The 20,733-nt window shown below is 30.9% G+C and overlaps 1 protein-coding gene and 1 long non-coding RNA gene across 11 annotated transcripts in view; one reads left to right on the forward strand and one right to left on the reverse strand.

The window, feature by feature from the left end:
- Window positions 1–20,733, reverse strand: part of LOC127710138 (uncharacterized) — a 304,241-nt gene that overhangs the window by 70,366 nt on the left and 213,142 nt on the right. The gene's annotated exons all lie outside the window — the stretch shown is intronic.
- LOC127709512 (uncharacterized) overlaps window positions 1–20,733 on the forward strand; it is a 217,648-nt gene that overhangs the window by 26,163 nt on the left and 170,752 nt on the right. For 9 of the 10 annotated variants that reach the window (XR_007985696.1, XR_007985698.1, XR_007985697.1 and 6 more), the window contains exons 10-21: window positions 413–515; window positions 2,355–2,428; window positions 2,970–3,072; window positions 5,570–5,688; window positions 8,528–8,619; window positions 10,166–10,254; window positions 12,197–12,316; window positions 12,655–12,787; window positions 15,021–15,052; window positions 15,484–15,550; window positions 16,153–16,279; window positions 18,366–18,407. Coding sequence is in view for 6 of the 10 variants with exons in the window: in XM_052215164.1 (XP_052071124.1) it covers window positions 413–515; window positions 2,355–2,428; window positions 2,970–3,072; window positions 5,570–5,688; window positions 8,528–8,619; window positions 10,166–10,254; window positions 12,197–12,316; window positions 12,655–12,787; window positions 15,021–15,052; window positions 15,484–15,550; window positions 16,153–16,279; window positions 18,366–18,407 (1,101 nt within the window). In the remaining 4 variants the exon portion in view is untranslated. The remainder of the gene's footprint in view (window positions 1–412; window positions 516–2,354; window positions 2,429–2,969; window positions 3,073–5,569; window positions 5,689–8,527; window positions 8,620–10,165; window positions 10,255–12,196; window positions 12,317–12,654; window positions 12,788–15,020; window positions 15,053–15,483; window positions 15,551–16,152; window positions 16,280–18,365; window positions 18,408–20,733) is intronic. The other variant, XM_052215151.1, reaches the window with a different exon arrangement.

The following is a 20,733-nucleotide window of genomic DNA, read 5'->3' on the forward strand; positions in this document are numbered from 1 at the left end:
TTACGCAGTAGGCACCAACTGGTATAAACAAAACTTCAAAGTCGTCCTTTTCACTTACTTCAATAATCTCCACATCATAGCTAACTAAACTGGAAGTTTTGACATTTTGTGCATTTGAATATACCATTTAAATAGAGGCAGAAGATAAAAAAGGGACATTTTAAACTCACTCAAGACAACAAAGAGAAAAGTCCATAAAACCCTTCATAGAAAACATTTAAAGATCTTATGGTATATACAGAAACGATACAAAATCTTTATAGAAATTAAGTTACAAGACAAAATTTGAATCTACTTTAATTTCCAGTCATATTATTCGAATTATTTTATTTTAAGTAGTCATTAAATATTGAGGCATTTAAGATACATTTTAGTTTTTGTCCAGGTTAACCAGAACTGCATTTTGTTTCAGTGATTACCAGATTTTGCGGTATCACAAAAGCTTCATGGAAGACATATTAAGTAGTCGACCAAGGGACCGTGAAAGATGTAATATGTTGTTAATGTTATTAGTTGTAAGTAGCTTTGTGACATTCATTTAGTGTTTATCCATCTGGACCCAGGTTTTTTATGCCCCCGCCGTAATGGTGGGGGCATTAAGTTTTACCCTTGTCCGTCTGTACGTACGTATGTCCAAAAATTGGTTTCCGTTCTCTAACTTGAGTTTGCCTCAACCAAATGTTATGAAACTTCTACACAATGCTTATTACCACAAAACACAGATCAAGTTTGAATTTTGGTGGCGTCACATTAACCGTTCTAGAGTTATGCCCCTTTATAAATGGAAAAATTGCAAAATTTTTAGTTTCTTCTAAATATCAAGTAATTTTTAAAATTGGAGTTATCTTCCTTTGTCCATGATTATAGTTGAATCAACTACAATCAATGCTTTATACAATGCATTGTTTAATTTTGACTTCCACTGATAAAACACAGATCAAGTTGAATTTGGGTAGTGTCATTTTAACCATTATTGAGTTATGCCCCTTCATAAATCGAAAGATTGCAAAATTTTTAGTTTCCATTCTGTAACTTAAGTTTGCCCCAACCAAACATTATGAAATCTATACACAATATTCATTACCACAAAACTAATATCAAGTACAAATTTTTTGTTTCTGTTTTCTAACTTTAGTTTGCCTCAACCAAATGTTATGAAACTTATACACAATGCTTATTACTACATAATACAAATTAAGTACGAAATTTGGTGGCGACACTTTCACCATTCTTGAGTTATGTCCCTTTATAAACATAAAAATTTCTGAATTTTTCGTTTCCGTTCTCTAACTTTAGTTTGTCTCAACCAAATGTTATAAAACTTATACACAACCGTTCTAGAGTTATGCATGTTTACAAATAGAAAAATTGCTGAATTTTTAGTTTCTGTTCTCTATTTAAGGATGTTCGCTCCTCTTGTTTTTGATTTTTTGTCAGTTTTCGGAATCCTCTGGTTTTATCCATGTTTTTCCATTAAGAAATTTTGTCCACTAACCCCTACTTTTCTTTTCATAATTTTATTACATATAGTTTAAAAAGCCATATTTGAAAATCTTATAAAATTCTTGTTATTTTTTCAATGTTTTTGAAAGAAAAAAGGTGCCAATGTTAAATGTATGTAAAATCTAGAGAGAATCACTTCCCGCCAAATTTTCAATGGCTTATATCTTGAAAACAAGCACATGGACCCTTCATTTTTTTCTGCTTTTTCAGTTCCTTTATTCATATACTTATATATTTATAATACTCTTTTAAAAGGCTTGTTATTTTGAAACAAAGTAGCGAACACCCTTAAGTTAGCCTCAACCAAATGTTATGAGACTTACACACAATGCTTATTACCACAAAACTCAGATCAAGTTCAAATTTGGGTAGCGTCACTTTTACCGTTCTTCAGTTATGTCCCTTTATAACTATATGATATGCAAGCAGGGGCATCATCTGTGTCCACATGTGGACACTATCCACATTTATTTTTAAAAAGATTGACCATTGATTAGGTAATATTTTATTTATACAGAACTTGAGATTTTTCATAGCTGTACGAGTCCTGGAACAAAGTAATGGAACCCTTCTAGTAAGGTAGACCATTTACCAAGAGGAAACAACGTATTCTCTTACAAAGTTCATCTGATTTACAGATTTAAAGTTGCAAAAAATATAAGACACATAAACATGAATGTAAGAGATAGTCAAGTTAAAAGCCAGATATCTGAATTTCAATCATTCAAACTTATCTGTAATAATAAACAAATTAGGATAAAAATTTTACTCTTCCTTTTTGGTGTTATCAATATGTGCTGATTTCTGCTGTTGAAATTGTATTCATACAATTCCTCTACATTATCTTCCAGGCCTCATTAGAATTTGTTATGCCAACTCATTTGATGAAAGATACATTAGAAACAACGAAGCTCAGTAAAGTTGGGTATGTATATCAATTTTTTTCCTCTATAAATTCTATGATCCAATGTTGCTGCTAATGTTAATAATCAGATAAAAATATCACAATGATTTTTAAATGAACCTACCAATTTGTTTTCAACATGGCACTATGCATTTACATTTACCAGTACTTTAAAAAAAAAATTAGTAAATTGTTACCATTGCCATTGTTGTGTAAAGTGCATCTAAGTTCAATGATATTGTAAACAAATTTGTGTTCAAAATCAAAGTTCAGGAACCCATTATGGAAAATTGGTAATATATCAGTATTTTCTTTACTAATACAGTACAATATATTTCATAGCAAATAGACAAAGGACTTTATTTTACTCTTGAGTAAATTATGTAGTTTACTTTTTCTTTCATCGTAAAAAAATTATAATTTTTTCTAGTTACCATAGTGACTTCTGTGGTTTTTGTATTTTTTCTGTTCTCAGTAGTGATTCTTTCAAAAATATTTTTCTACCAGCAGACACATTATGTAGTATTAAATGTTTAATTATATATACTCTTTTATTTTACAGGAATGTGTTTACCATGGATATATTTTTATTATCACGAGATGTTCGTTGTTATATTGTGTCCATTTTATTGGGAGCTGTTAAGGTGGACAAAGATGACAAAGAGGCATGTAATATATCATAGAATTTGTTATATCAGTAGATTATCTGATTTTTATTTTTTAGATATGTGTGCTTGATAATTTTATTTTTCCGAAATTGTTCAAAACCAAAATAATGTTTGTTCTTACTACTTATTGCAGTTTGCTTAGATTCTCCTCTAAGCAAACAAGTATTTGACAAATACCAATTTCCAAGATTTGGTTTGACTCACCTGGGAATAGAACCCTCAACTCTACATACTTGAGATAAGCAATCTGCTATGAGACAACCGAGGTAGTTCTTTCTAAAGAAATAAAGAAAAGTTGAATCATGAAAGGACATAAATGAATAAAGGGATAATATTTGATATAGACAATACTCTCCTTTGGGCATATACCCTGGAAGGTTTTTATTTCCTCTTTTCTGTGTTAAATGAGTCAAAATTATATTTTTAACAAGTTTTCAGTGATGATCACAAATGTTTTATAATATTACTGTGACTTGACTGTTAGTGTTGCTCTCCACCTATTGCAATTTATTCAAAATTCTGAGCAAATTGCAATTTGTTTTATAAAACCAAACTGTTCAACTGGTCAGAAATTTGAACAAACTGCTGTAGAAAACCACTGTCAAGTCGTGAAAGTGCAAGTTGATAAAAAAAAGCATACTTACAATCCTATAAGACTTTAATTCCACTTCAATGATATTATGAAATATCAGTCTAACAATTTGTAAAAACATTTTATTGAAATTGTCATGCTAAAGGTGATAGGTAGTAATTTTGAATTGCTATAAAAATGTCCAAACTAAGCTTTCATACAATTTTTCTTTCAAAAATTCTTCTATATTCATAAGAATCAGACATCATTTGAATTAAAATTATATTCAGTAAAATATATGTGAAATTACAATACGTTGTTAATAAGTTTCCATGGGAGATAACCTAAAATCATTATTCTTTTGAATATAGAAGACTTTTCGAAAGAAAAATTGATTATCTCCCATGGAAACTTCCTAACAACGTATTGTAATTTCACACATATTTTACTGAATATAAGATATTTTAACTGTCCTTCCTTTCGTCCCATTTTTGTCAAGCCTTCGACTTTTGTCGAAAAAGCGAAACATAGCAATCCTACATTCCGTCGGCGTCGTCGGCCGCGGCGTCCACAAATATTTATTTTGTGGTTAAAGTTTTTGAAATTTTAATAACTTTCTTAAACTATCCTGGATTTGTACCAAACTTGGAAAATTCCTGTTTTGTATTTTACTTATAAATGGACTTAGTTTTTCCTTCCAGGAAACATTACATTCACTCTGTGGTTAAAGTTTTTAAAATTTTAATAACTTTCTTGAACTATCCTGGATTTGTACCAAATATGGACAGAAGTTTGTTTATGATCAAAAGCTAGTATCTAGAAGGAAATTTTTATTAAAATTTTGTACTTGTTTATCCATATTTTACTTATAAATGGACTTGTATTGAGAGGAATATTTTGTATTAAATTTTTTCCTCATCTCATTTTTGTTGAGCCTGCAATTAACAGCAAAAGTAGATGAGACACTGGGTTCTGCTGAACCCTTACGAATTTTTCGTTTCCGCACTCTAACTAAAGTTTTCCTCATCTAAATTTTATGAAACTCATACACAATGCTAGGAACCAAAACTCGCAGACAGAGTTCGAATTTAGGGAGTGAGTCACTTACCAATCTAGAGTTGTGCTCCTTTTTAACTTGGAAAATTGCAAATTTTTCAATTTCCGCACTCTAACTTAAGTTTGTCTCATCCAAATTATATGAAACTCATACACAATGCTAAGAACCACAACACGCAAACAGAGTTTGAATTTAGGGAGAGAGTCACTTACTGTTCTACTGTTGTGCCCCTTTTTGACTTGAAAAATTGAAAGCTTGAGAGGGTGCATTCGTGTCCTGGGACGCATTCTTCTTTTATTTTTTAATCATCTTTCATACCCCAACTCTAGGAGTGGGTGCTATAGCACATTCACATTTTCCATCCATTCATCAAACAAATATTTTGGTCACACTTATCTTAGGAACTACAGAACATAATTACTTTGTATTTGGTCAGCCACTTGACTGTAATGAGTTATAACATTGAACATTTTTGGATCTGTCAGATACATGTACCTACTTCTGGTTTGCCCATACTTTGAATCTTTCAATATTTTAAATGAACTTAAAAGTTTTCATCATACATTTCTATAGTACCACAGAACAGAGTAATTCCATATTTGGTCAGCAGCTTAACAATGATGAGTTGTAACGTTTGAGTGATGAGTTGTAAGGTTTGAGTGATGAGTTGTAAGGTTTGAGTGATGAGTTGTAAGGTTTGAGGGCTTTTCGTAGCTGTCAAACACCTTGTTTATGTTTTCTGAAATTTTGAATTACGAGTGGGGGTAAGTTTAGCACAAAAAAAAAATGCATTCTTGTTCGTCTGGTGTTAACGAGGATGAAAGTTGTCTAGTTTAATTACACAACATTTATTTCTTTTTTTGTAGGATGGAGGACTATATGACAAGTTGTATTTGTGTTTATTTTATACCATATCAGAACTAACCAAACTCAGTCATGCTGTTGATAAAAGAGAATGTGCCATTAGATCTAAACTTAATACTGTGTAAGTACACATGTACAGATTAATAGAAGAACAAAGGAAAAATTGTGAAGATGTAGAAACTTTGAAAAATTACAATTTGCAAACTGTGACCTGTTATTACATAAGATGTATTAAGCCTGTTCGCAATGATGCAGTAGCTCACAGTACATCTTATTTGCATATTTCTTCAAGGCTTAAACAATTTGATTTTATCCGTCATCATACCTATTAACACTGACAAATTTTTATCTTCAAGGAGCGTAAATTGTAGTAAAAGTAGGTTAATGATTTTGAATAAAACATAAGTCTTCTTTAACAAAGTTCTAGCATCTTAAATAAGAGTTTTCATAATCATTATAACTCTTAAATATTAAAGCCCAAAGGTCAAGTTAAATAGAATGTGAGTAATTTTTTATTTTTTATTCAAGCAAGGGTAATATAGATTTTTGGTTGCACATTAGTGTAATTTGATAGATGATATGCATGCACAGTAAACTTTTTCACCAATAAAAATTATAAATTTTGAGCTATTGTCTTGTCTGCAATGAATGACACATTCAGTGAAATTAACATGTTAGTGTTCTGGCAGCATCAATGCCAAATATAGAGTCCTAGACCATTGATATTTATATACATATATCGATGTATGTCATTTTCAAGTAGAATATGAGACTTCTCCATTTTATATCCTACTTGTAAATGATTTTAATAAATTACTAAATAACTGGTTTTGATTTATTTGCTAGTAATTAGGCAAGACTTATGTGTATGTTTAGTTAGACGAAAATTTAAAGATTTACATGAAATATCTGACATTTACAATTGCACTTTAACAGTTATTTTTTTGGACACTTGTATATGTACACAGTACTGTAAATTCAGAAATTATTGCAATTCTTTTACCTATGCAAAAAAATGCAACTGTTTCAGGTTGGTAATGATAAAACCTCACATTCATAATTTCACAAGTGCTTTTTCTTCATAAAATTTTTGCAATTGCATTAATTAAATTTTGCATTATTGCCAGATGTCGAGGATTGGCAATAATAAATGCATGCAATAATTTCTGAATTTACAGTATGTCATAAGCATATTTTTTTTTGGCATAATTGTAATAATACAATAAAAAACACTTTTCCATGTCAAAATTTCTGTTGACTGAAATGTTAATGTTTTTATTGATCACAAATAATCAGACAAAAAAAATCTTATTTAAACATGAGAATTAATTTTGTTTGCCACTCATAACATATGACTATTGATCTGAATAGAAAATTAGTATTATATGTTATGCTTCAGATTGATAGAAGGGTTGCCAAAACTTTAAATGATTTGATAAATTAAATTATCAGAATGATAAATGGGGACTCCTGTTTTTAGAGGGGCTTCTATCTTTTAATTGATGATGTTGATACTTGTGAATTTTTTCAAGATGGTTTTTGTCTCGCCTGCGCCAAAAGTCGCAGTATGCGAGACATAGGTATTACTATCCGGCGGAGGCGTAAACTATTTGTATAAAGCTTTATATTTCAGAAGGTAGAAGACCTGGATGCTTCATACCTTGTATGCAGATAACTTATGTTACAAAGTTTCCATCTGTCATATGCCCATTGTCCTTGACCTCATTTTCATGGTTCAGTGACTGCTTGAAATAAAAATACATTGAATTTCTCACTTATTATGAGTAATAGGATAACTATATTTGGTATATGTGTTCCTTGCAACATCTACATGTCGGTCATGGATCAGTGATCAAGGTTAAAGTTACATGATTAGGTCCATTTCTCAGATACTACAAGCAGCAGGTCAACTATATGTGGTGTATGGAATGATTGTAAGGGGTACATGTCAGACTGGCAGGGTTCATCTGACCTTGACCTCATTTAATGGTTTTTTGGTCATTGTTAATTTTTTGTGTTTTGGTCTGTTTTTCAAGTACTGTAAGCAATAGGTCAACTATATTCAGTGTATGGAATGATTGTAAGGTGTACATGTCTGTCTAGCTGGTGTCATCTGACCTTGTCCTCATTTTAATGGTTCATTGGTCAATGTTAAGTGTTTGTGTTTTGGTCTGTTTTTCAAGTACTATAAGCAATAGGTCTGCTATATTTGGTTTATGGAATGATGGTAAGAGGTACATGTCTGTCTAGCTGGTGTCATCTGACCTTGACCTCATTTTCATGGTTCATTGGTTAATGTTAAGTGTTTGTGTTATGGTCTGTTTTTCAAATACTTATAGAATAGGTCAACCATATTTGGTGTAAGGAATGAATGTAAGGTGTACATGTCTATCTAGCCAGTATCATCTGACCTTGACCTCATTTCCATGGTTCATTGGTTAACATTAAGTTTTTGTGATTTGGTCAGTTTTTCAATTACCATAAGCAATATGTCAACTTTATTTGGTGTATGGAATGATTCTAAGGTGTACATGTCTGTCTAGCCAGTATCATATGACCTAGACCTCATTTTTATGGTTCATTGGTTAACATTAAGTTTTTTGTGTTTAGTCTGTTTTTCAATTACCATAAGCAATATGTCATCTATATTTGGTGTATGGAATAATTGTAAGGTGTACATGTCTGTGTGACAGTTTTCATCTGACCTTGACCTCATTGTCATGGATCTTTAAATATGTCAAGTTTATGTGATACCTTTATCTAAAAGATTTTCAACATAAAATTTATGGTCAGTAAAACAGGCAAGACATTTCAGCATGTGCACACTTGTTAAATTTAGTTACAGTATATTTCCCTGTATTTTATTTTTGTTTTATCGCATCCATGAATATTTATGGGTACTTTTATCAGAGGTGTATTTGTGTGTAAAATATTCTACATTGTAAACTTTCTATTTTCAGCTATAGAGACTATAAATGTTTACTTGCCTCAGAAGTTGTACAGCTATTGTGTATTGTTCCTACATTCTTTGACTACATAACAAAAGATATAGGTATTTAACTTATACCAAGTTAATTATGTTAACTAGTTACATTTACTAATACTTTGTATTATTTATTAAGGCAAATGTGGAAGGAGACATATTTTTGAAAATGAATACATTAAACCATCTTATTTGCCAACGTTCTCAGTGTAAATTGGGTTTTTATAGGACCGCAAAAAAATTTTGGGGTCGTATAATGCTATCATGTCGTCGTCATCGTCCGAAGACATTTGGTTTCCAGACAATAACTTTAGTTTTAGTGTATGGATCTCTATGAAATTTAACCAAAAGGTTCAATACGACAAAAGGAAGGTTGGGATTGTTTTTGGGGGTGATGGTCCTAACCGTTTAGGAATTAGGGGCCCAAAATAAGTATTTTTCTAGTTTCAGGACAATAACTTGTGTATTAGTATTGTGATTGCTCTGTAATTATACCACAAGGTTCAATACCACAAGTAGAAGGTTGGGATTCATTTTGGGGGTAGTTGCCCAAACCGTTCAGGAATTAGGGGCCAAAAAGTGTCTAAAACAAGCATTTTTTTAATTTTCAGGCAATAACTTTTGTTTAAGTGTATTGATTTTTCATAAATTGGGGGGGGGGGGGGGGGGGGGGGGGGGGGGGTAAAAAAAAATTTAGGGGGGTCAATTTTTTCCCCTCAAGATTGAAGAAATTGTCAATTTTCCAAAGAAAAATTGGGGTCACAATTTATTTTGCTAATTCTTTGTATATAGTCTGAAAACAGATTTACTAAGTATTGCGCAACAGCACAGTGTATTGCACAAAAGCAAGAAATCTTCAATTGAATATAAATTCAAATCATATAACCAAATTTCAAGTTCTTGGACTACATTTATTCTTTGTCAGAAACCTATAATGTGTCAAATATTTAATTACAATCCAAATTCAGACCTGTATCAAGCTTGAATATTGTGTCCATTTTTGCCCCAACTGTTCAGGGTTGGACCTCTGGGTTCGCATCCAGCTACGCTAGGCGAAGCAGTTTATCTACATTTGCTCCCATTTTTGGGGCTGAAAATTGTTTTCTTGCAATTAAAAACCCTTTTGGGACTGGCTTGATAGCTGTATTTTCCAGACCTCATCACTACTTATGACGGCAAAAAAACAATGCATTAAGGTGAAAACTCTTTACATCCTATCAAAGCAGATGTCAGTCAATTTATCAATGAAATATGTACTCATATGTTACAAATGATGTGTATGTGTATAACCTCATTTTTAAAGAAAATTACATGAGGTGTACATGGTGTATGAATATACTGTGGATTCATTTATTTTTGTAGATTGAGGAAAACTTATCTTTTCGTCGATATTTAATTCTGTGGGTTTGGGAAAGTCTGTATACAATCCTTTAGAAACTATGTATCATTCAGTGCTCACATTCACTTTTAATTCATTTTGATGTGACTAGTTGAATTGCATGACCAGCAGATATGTGAGAAAGGCTTAGATAAGCTTTCAAATTTAGAGGTTTAAGTATGAATGTATCAATAGTTCAAATCAATATGGTAAGTATAATATTATTTCCTGTTTTAGGTGTAATGAATTTAGTGATAACAGCAACGGGTGATAAAGATGTGACAGAAAAAATAAACAAAGTATCTGTAGCTGTTAGAGAGGAAGGGGTAAGTCAAGGGAAAGACAAAATAAACAAAGAATCTGTAGCTGTTAGAGAAGAAGGGGTAAGTCAAGGGAAAGACAAAATAAACAAAGTAGCTGTAGCTGTTAGAGAAGAAAGGGTAAGTCAAGGGAAAGACAAAATAAACAAAGTATCTGTAGCTATTAGAGAAGAAGGGGTAAGTCAAGGGAAAGACAAAATAAACAAAGTATCTGTAGCTGTTACAGTGTTAGAGAAGAAAGGGTAAGTCAAGGGAAAGACAAAATAAACAAAGTATCTGTAGCTGTTAGAGAAGAAGGGGTAAGTCAAGGGAAAGACAAAATAAACAAAGTATCTGTAGCTGTTAGAGAAGAAGGGGTAAGTCAAGGGAAAGACAAAATAAACAAAGTATCTGTAGCTGTTAGAGAAGAAAGGGTAAGTCAAGGGAAAGACAAAATAAACAAAGTATCTGTAGCTGTTAGAGAAGAAGGGGTAAGTCAAGGGAAAGACAAAATAAACAAAGTATCTGTAGCTGTTAGAGAAGAAGGGGTAAGTCAAGGGAAAGATAAAATAAACAAAGTATCTGTAGCTGTTAGAGAAGAAGGTGTAAGTCAAGGGAAAGACAAAATAATCAAAGTATTTGTAGCTGTTAGAGAAGAAGGGGTAAGTCAAGGGAAAGACAAAATAAACAAAGTATCTGTAGCTAATAGGGAAGAAAGGGTAAGTCAAGGGAAAGACAAAATAAACAAAGTAGCTGTAGCTGTTAGAGAAGAAAGTGTAAGTCAAGGGAAAGACAAAATAAACAAAGTATCTGTAGCTATTAGAGAAGAAGGGGTAAGTCAAGGGAAAGACAAAATAAACAAAGTATCTGTAGCTATTAGAGAAGAAGGGGTAAGTCAAGGGAAAGACAAAATAAACAAAGTATCTGTAGCTGTTAGAGAAGAAAGGGTAAGTCAAGGGAAAGACAAAATAAACAAAGTATCTGTAGCTGTTAGAGAAGAAAGGGTAAGTCAAGGGAAAGACAAAATAAACAAAGTATCTGTAGCTGTTAGAGAAGAAGGGGTAAGTCAAGGGAAAGACAAAATAAACAAAGTATCTGTAGCTGTTAGAGAAGAAAGGGTAAGTCAAGGGAAAGACAAAATAAACAAAGTATCTGTAGCTGTTAGAGAAGAAGGGGTAAGTCAAGGGAAAGACAAAATAAACAAAGTATCTGTAGCTATTAGAGAAGAAGGGGTAAGTCAAGGGAAATACAAAATAAACAAAGTATCTGTAATCGAATAAGTGTTAAGTCTTAAGACATTCTTAATAAGCAAATTAGAACAGGTCCAATTTAAACATGAATAAAAGATGTGAGGCATAAGTGAATAAGACAGCAACTTAACATTTTGTCAACAAAGCAAAAACCCAAAACATTCTGAGTTTAACATAGAGTCTTCAACATTAAACAAGTATGCATATCATATTTCTGGACGATCAAAATATTGAGTCTTCACAATTTTGGATAAGTTAAGAATACCATACATTAACTTCAACACAAATTTCTTAATGCACAATGTTTTGCAAGAAGTATTCAGTAAAATGACAAAATTATTACAGAATTTTTAGCTGATATGGAACAAGTGCAAGTTTTTAAAATCAAGAAATATGTAGATATAAGGGAAAAGAGAATAAGTAACATTGAAACACAATAAACAAAGTACCAGTAGATTTTAGCAGAAAAGATGTAAATCATATGGCACATACAAATATACAGATTATCTTTTTGTTTTTGAAAAAGGGATTTGTCATGTGACCAAATGAACTTAGTACCAGAAGCTGTTAAGGGAGAAGAGGTGAATTAGAGGCAGAAAATTTTGCTTTATTGATAGTACCCCCATTATGTCCCTATACCCTTTTTCATTCCTATGTAGTTTTTTAAAAGAACTTTTTTGTTTTGATCATTTTATTTGATGTGCATAAATGTTTTACAGGGAGATGTCAACAAAATGTATGAGGAATTATCTGCTCTTCTGCTGCAGAAAGTTCAGGAACAGTCTAAAAATATCAGTAATAAATCACCAAGATTATCTTCCTCTGATGAAATTCTCAGTGTAAGTTTGTTTTAGATATTATGAATACTTTTGGTAGCTATACAATGTATAATAAATGTATAATAGAGGAGATTGTTGCCCTTCAAAAAAAATTGTCAACCTTGGCTTTACTTCGGATGACAATGTTTTCGTTGTGATAACGGGTAACAATCTGCTCTATCATGTGTTATTTATAAATTGTATATCTAAGATGTTATAGTAGAGCTTTTCTTATTCAAAATGTTCATTAAATTAAAGCCACATATAATATATTTATATATACAAGAATTGATAAAAATGATTAGAAAATTTATGGACATGACAGAGTATTTCTCATGTTTTCCATCTAAATTTTTCAGCCAACAAAACTATCTCCAGTTAAATCTATAAACCCAGTAGATGTTGCAGATTTCCACATGAGAGGAGTAACTAGTCCTGAGAAAGACCCACCAAGAGTTGTGAGTGCTAGAAAGCCCGCAGAAAGATTTCCAAGTAAATAAAATTATAAAAAAAGCTTAAGATATTTATTTATTAACCACTTCTGTGGATTTTGAAAGCATACTGGGATTCAAATGATTTGTAGTCCTTGATGGAGTTTTTATTGTGTTGCTGTTTAGGAAATGTGAATCTTTGAACATTTGTAATACACTTAATATTTTTAGTTAAAAATTATATCAAATGAAATTATATGATTTATCATTTCATGCCATGTTTACATCAGCCATTACACAGAATTTTTAGAATTGCTTTACATACATCCACAAAAGTATTTTGCTACTCAAATACAAAAGATTTAGATAAAGCTTTAGAAACAATGTTTGTCATACTGTAAAAGCAGTATTATTTGTTGGGGTTCTGATTTCGTGGACTGATATCTAAGAAATTACACCAAATGAAATTTTAACCTACAATGAATATTTCTTTAACATACTAGAAACCATGAAAATTGATCACCATGAAATCAAATTTAAAGACAAAAGCCACAAATTTTCAACACCTATAAAATTAATGTTCCTACAGTAGTGTGACAGAGCCTACAAACCTCACATATCCAGTGATTGTAAAAATACTCACACAAATAAATACTGTAAATCAACTTATTTTCGCGGATACTTTATTTCGCGTTTAACACTTTCAAGTCCACTTCGCGGCTATTTAATTTTGCGATTTTCTAATTTACTTGATGTAGTTTAATAAGGAAAGATCCAAGTTTTACATTTTCGCGACGATTTATATTTGCGTTATTTTTATACTCGCGAAAGTCGCAAAAATAAATCGCTCGCGAAAATTAGTTGGTTTACAGTAGAAGAAATTTATGAATCTAGCATTAATTTTTCAAATTAAATTTATGTTGTATCTGATTAATGACAATAACCCACATGGCCTACAAGCAGTTTCTTACCTATTGAACATATAATTAAGAATTGTATTTTTGACTTGTTGTGCCAAGCCTGAAACGGACATATATAACGTGGGTTTGACATTTTAACAAATTCAGAAAAAAAAATCGAAGTTTATGCGATCTTTTTGACATGACCTTTTGCCTTCAACAACCACACATTTCTGGTCAATGAATAAGTACTATCAACTATTAAAACAAACCCTAATTTGATACCCTCTAATTACAACCAAGGTTTATTAGTTGTCTGACACCAAACATTAACCTATTCAGGTGACCCATAAACTATTTTGTACCGGACATTGATCGGTCTTTTTTAAGTTATTTTCTTATATTTCAGCGGTTTGCGTCTAACTAATTTAGTCAAAAAGATTGAGATTATCAGAAATAAGAATGTAAATATGATTTGATGAAAAATTTAAAAAGGTAGTAATAAAGGTTCTATGCGAAAAATAGTCAGAACCATGTTGTTTGAAATAGTACATATGTGCGCAGGTGTGAGATTTAATTATGCATCCAAATTCTTCAAAAATGCTAAAAGTATCATTGATTTTCTTGAAGAAATGATGTTGAAAAATCTACTTAAACTCTATCATACTTTGTAAACGTACACATTTATGTATCGGTCTCTAGTCTGTGTTTTACCATTGTCAAGTCAACATACAGTATTAGGAAAATGTAATTTCTAAAAACGTAAGTAAAGTTTTTGACAGTGAAATTTTGCACAAATAAAGAGTCTAAGGCAGATATTAGTACGCTGATGTTGCACACTTCGAATGATGCACTGTCATTTTAACAGTTTACATCAGAATATCAAATTTATATCAAGAGTCAAGGATAATATCGTTTTTATGTTTATATGATGCTCAACAGATTACCATGATTGCCTTTTGTTATCAAGTCTTAAGGAATTAAAATCGTGATATGACAAAAAAAAGTCCGGCTGGCTCAAATATTTTTTGGAAGCCCTGGGTTATTGTTGTAGACCTAATAGAAAAATGGATAATTTAAAAAATCTGTATAAAAAAGGTAAATTGAATCATCAATCAATATTTCAAGCATGAAAATTTTAAGATCGGCATGGCAGTATTTCTTGTATATTTAAGGGAACATGTTTCTCGAAGGAAGATTTGGCAGTAAAATATTATTGTTATGTACTCTCATTGCCATTAAACAATAAATGTTAGAACTTTACACCCATTTAGTATTGAATTATAGAAAGAATTAGTATTCATGTGAACACTCTTAATAATAAATATTAAACCATTATATCATTCTAACCATAGAATATTCAACTACATTTTAGTATAATTTTTTTTATTTCAGAACTTGGTGATTCCTTGTTACTTGGACCACAGGTAAAAAAAAATCATGCATTCAATTTCTCATTGTGAAATGTGATTTTTGCTGATCATTTTGAATATTTAAAAATTTAACTGTTGGATGTGCTTAAATGTAGCATAACATACAATGCAGATGTTGAAAATGTTTTTATCTAATCAGTATGTAGGCTTACATAGACATACAGTGGTCTTTAAAAAGTGTTTTTGTACAATATCATTGAAAATAGTTGTCTTTTCCATGCCTTTCAAAAGGCAAAATATTAGGAAAGTTAAAGATAAAAAGATGTTGTAATCAGACTCCAGACAATTTAGAAGTGAGAACAAAAGTACCTTTTGTACATTATAGGAATTTTGTATAGACAGTGTTCAGTCATGGATTATGTATTTCTTTGCATGTATTTTTAATACATACTCATATTTCAATGTTTTTAATAATATTTTTTCAGACTCTTGGTAAAATTGTATCATTACCACAGCCATTTGTTGCTCTTGTTGCTATGGATTCAGTCCCAGGTAAGATTTAATAATTTTTGTTTTGTTTATTGTATTAACTCAGTCAGTCCCTGTATTGATTATGTTATTGTCATATTTCGATGTTCATAGTTTTTGATATTATAAGTAAACACTTGTTTTGATACTAGTTAAAGTCTTTAATTTTTTTCAATAAATCTTTATGCTCAATATTGAACTATAATCAGTCTAACCTAATGGATTTGACATGTTTCATTCTTCTGTTTAAGATAAGGAAAGATTGGGTATATGTCACTGAACAGCCACGCATCACAATGAATCCAAAAAAAAGACATTTAGATGTCAAAATACAATCTTCAACAATAGAGAATTTCCATTAATCAGTTAAAACGAAGTTTACCAAAGACCATTTGACATTAATGCCAAACAAATTTTCAAAAATCTACAGAATTTATAATCAATACCTCACTCCTGGGTATTCTGATTCCAGCGTACCACTGGTGTGTCAAATATAGGGAGCATAGCTTTATTTTTTATTATAATCCGCAACATAGTTTAAGAGATGAGATAATAATAATTTCTTATATAACTTATCCCTGCGACATGTATCTTTGATCTACCTCATTGTAAATTTTGACATTTAGCTGCTAATGGTGCTATGCAGAGTAAGCTAAAGAGCAGCGAAGACCATTATACTTATGTAAATATGGACCAGTTACTATGGGACCAGAATATGCACTTTTGGAAACCCAAAGGAGCTATAGGTGACAGGTAATTATTTTACAGAAACAATTGTTAATTTGGTATTTAAGTAGACTAGAATATTTTTATGTGGAATAGGTTTTATAGTGTGGTGTTGATTTATTTGTTTTATGCTGGGCTGTAGATATGAATGGACTATATAGATTTATGAATAATAAACGTTGCTGTCACATATAGATTTACAAATCATGAACATTGCTCATATACATACAGCTGTATGGATTTTGTTTTAAGTTCAGTAGTGTTGGTTCATTTATCAGAAATCAATGATGGTGGTTCAATGATATTTCTCTACCATATAGTTATCTTGTAGTCTACAGCATTGATCATTAACATTTATGAGGACTTTGTTTCACTTTTCAGTATAAACCTCTGATGGTATAAAGTGATATATCAATAATTTTCCCCTCATACAGTACAAATTTGGTCACCATGACCTACATTACACATTTAAACAACTTTGGTAAAGTTTTGATTTTAAATATGCTTCTTTGTAATCTTTGATAATAAATCCATGGTTTACATATACAGCTGTTGTTAGTAAATCGTAATTCAGTAAAGTTGTGTCACCATCACCTATTTTTCTTTTGTAAAGAACATAAAAATCCACAAATTTTCCATCCAATAACCATCATACAGAGCTGAATTTTCAAAATAATTTTAAGTGGAAAAAGATCAAAACTCTTATTAGATAAAAACACAAGAGTTGCAACATTACTTATCACACATTTATCAAATGAATGTGATTACCTTTAATACATTGGTATCGGGGAACTCAACTCTTAAACGATTTGAATTATCTTCCTTTGACCAGACAAACATCAATACATCAGGTTTGTTAACAATTCACTAGTTGTTTGTGTTTGACCTTTACTTCACTTTAAATAGATTTATAAATTGGACCCTATACTTTGAAATTTTCATATGGATGTTAGGAAGTTTTTTTGTCTTTTATAAATTGATTAAGATGATGATTTGATGTTTTGTATACTTATCTAAAATATATTGCCACTGATAGAGCTTAATGTTAGTTTGCAAATACCTTTGTTGAAGTCAGTTCAACAGATTTATTTAAAAACAATAGTGGCAGACACACCAGAGGTACATTAATATAAATATAAGAATCTTAATATTTTCAAGATTTTTTGTCGAACAATTAAAATTTTCCTATGGAAATGTTTCAGACATTTTAATTCTAGCATCATCATGAAAAATTAAACCATTTCGAAGGTTGAAGTTAAAAAGAGGTAAAAAAAGAAAAACAAAAAAAAATACACATTATTTATATTCATTACATGTATTATGAATTGTGCATTAGTTTACATGTATTTCTTGGTTGGCTAAAATGATAAATACCTATATTTAAAATTTTGAAAACACAAAATAAACAATTGTGTCTACAAGTTGAGGTAATTTGCAAAGAATTTGTCCAGCTATAAGAAAATAACAAAAATGGAATGAAATAGTATGCCCACCTTGAATTGATATGTTTTTCAAAGAATTTGTAACTGATGAAAAGATAAAGGCTTGTCCATTTAGATATAAATTGCAGAAAAACACAGCAGACAATTCCTCGCTTAATCATCAAGTTAGATAAATATTCTCATGTAGTCGAAAAAATTTAGTTTGAAGGGCACACATTTATAAAAGTTAATTTAGCATGCCTTCTGTGTGGAGTTCTATGTTTGAATTAATATGTCATGGTTACTATTTTATTTTATTATTTTTTAAATATTTATTTTGCGATTTGTTTGTGTGAAATGTGCAGAGAATTTGCAAAATGTTATTTTGTCTATGTAAACTCTTGTCTGTTGTGTAAAAATCTAGATTCAGAAGTTTTTTTTACATCCTACAAAGATATCATGCAGTTTATATTATATTTTCATGAATTTTACAGTTTATATTACATTCAGTGTGAAGTTAACAGGTAAAGAAAAATTTGTGAAAACAGTTTCTCCCGACATATATTGGAGTTTGAACCTTCCCTATGATTGAATTTATGTCCCCCTCCCCTCCCCCCTAAACTGTATCTACCTGTCATACAATTGCTAGTTCTATAAACAGCTAGCTAAACATAACTGGATTTGTGTTTCAGTATACTGTTGGAGTATTTAACCAACTGTAGATCGTCCACAAGGTATTCTGATGTTATTATGTTGTATACCAGTAGTTAGTTCATATTAAAGAATCCTTTATGAAATATAACATGATCATACCACTTGTTGCACAAACCTTTTTAATTAGAAGTTTTGACATTTCAATACTAAAGTTGTACAGTGACTTTGTTTTTCTGATATTTTTGATATTGATAGTTTTCTCATTGGCAATTATATCACAATGCTTTAATTTAGTTATTGATCATTTAGTGTTTTATATTATTTATTTTTTAATTATTTTTTACTTATAAAAGTCTGTAAAGTGTATAAGGTTGCTGTTTCTGGTAATACAAATTTCCTTTATTTGTGCTGAATAGCATTTTGTGCAGCAGTTGGTACCTTGACTGTCAAACCTTCCTAATTCAGTATGATTTCTTCAAATATCAGGTCTACCAATATCCTGAATGTACTATGGATAGATTGCTTTTTTTAAATATCTACAAGTCATCTTTCTGGTCATTTGAAATTATGTACTGTCAAGAAGTAATGACTAGTTCAATAGTCTGCAACTTAAGCCATCAACCGATGTCTGTAGTTGAATCTAATTAGGGCTAAAAACATTCTTAAATTTTTTTTAGTCAAATAATAAAAGATTCTTGACTTTTTATTCAAAAAGTTATTAGTGCAAACTGAACCAACAGATTATTCTCTTTAACTTTCAGACCCATGTAACCAAAATAAATAAGTGGTTTTGTAACCCAATTTTCATGACTGGCATATAATGATGGGCAATAAAATATTTATAAACTGCCAGATATTAATTTTATATTAATGTTGAACCAGAGCTGTCTTTCTAGAATAAATTTCTTTATTATGACTACATACTGAATTATAATACATCAAATGCATGTGCACAATTAAAGGATTCTTTTTTCCTGTATATAATCCCTATAGATAATTATCTCCCTTAGATCATATACTGTAGGGAATATTCTATTTTGATATACATGATCACCGTAGAAGACACTTTGAAAATTTGGGAACCACCGCAGTACCAATTTTTTCATTTTATGCATTTATCACATTTGTTCCACGCATGTTCTTAAAAATAGCAAAGGCCAAATTGGAAACGGTCTCTCAGAGTAATTTTGTCTAGGTTTCATGTATATTTTGTGGGATAGTCCTCAGATTTACAATGTTCCATTTTAAAAAATTTCGTTCAGCATGCATATTTACTCTTATATTCATTTTCAGCTTGAATTAAGAATTTTTCATAACAGTTATTATTGCCAAATTGATTAAAGAAATTTTATCTAAATTTTGTAAATTATAGATGTTTGATATTCAGAATATGTTATCAGTGTATACCTTTCTTGTATTTTAATCAAATTTCTGTTTATGATTACATAAGTCTACTGACAGTTAGATCCCATGTATCATATATCTGTTTCCAAAGGTATTGTTATAATGTTTTTGTCAAGCCTACGACTTCTGTTGCAGAAAGCTCGACATAGGGATAGTAATCCAGCGGCGGCTGCGTTAATTAACTTCTTAAAAGCTTAATATTTCAGAAGGTAGAAGACCTAGATGCTTCATACTTTGTATATAGATGCCTTATGATATGAAGTTTCCGTCTGTCATATGTCCATTGTCCTTGACCTCATTTTCATGGTTCAGAGACTACTTGAAAAAAAGTTAAGATTTTTTGTAATGTTAATTTCTCTCTTATTATGAGTAATAGGATAACTGTATTTGGTATGTGTGTACCTTGCAAGGTCTTCATGCCTGTCAAACAGTTTTCACTTGACCTCAGCATCATTTCATGGATCAGTGAACAAGGTTAAGTTTTCGTGGTCAAGTCCGTATCTCAGATACTATAAGCAATAGGTAAGGTCTACTATATTTGGTGTATGGAATGATTGTAAGGTGTACATGTCCAACTGGCAGGTGTCATCTGACCTTGACCTCATTTTCATGGTTCAGTGGCAAAAGTTAAGTTTTTGTGTTTTGGTCTGGGTTTTTTTTTTATACTGTATGCAATAGGTTAACTATATTTGGTGTTTGGAAATATTTTACGATGTACATGTCAGTCTGGCAGGTTTTATTTGACCTTGACCTCATGTTCACAGTTCATTGCTCAATGTTAAGTTTTTGTGTTTTGGTCTGTTTTTCTAATACTGTATGCAATAGGTCAACTATATTTGGTGTGTGGAAATATTTTACGATGCACATGTCAGTCTGGCAGGTTTTATTTGACCTTGACCTCATTTTCATGGTTCATTGCTCAATGTTAAGTTTTTATGTTTTTGTCTGTTTTTCTTAAACTTTAAGCAATAGGTCAACTATATTTGGTGTATGGAATGATTG

The sequence above is a fragment of the Mytilus californianus genome, unplaced genomic scaffold, assembly GCF_021869535.1.
Source record: "Mytilus californianus isolate M0D057914Y unplaced genomic scaffold, xbMytCali1.0.p SCAF_1, whole genome shotgun sequence".
In the NCBI taxonomy this organism is placed as follows: Eukaryota; Metazoa; Mollusca; class Bivalvia; order Mytilida; family Mytilidae; genus Mytilus; species Mytilus californianus.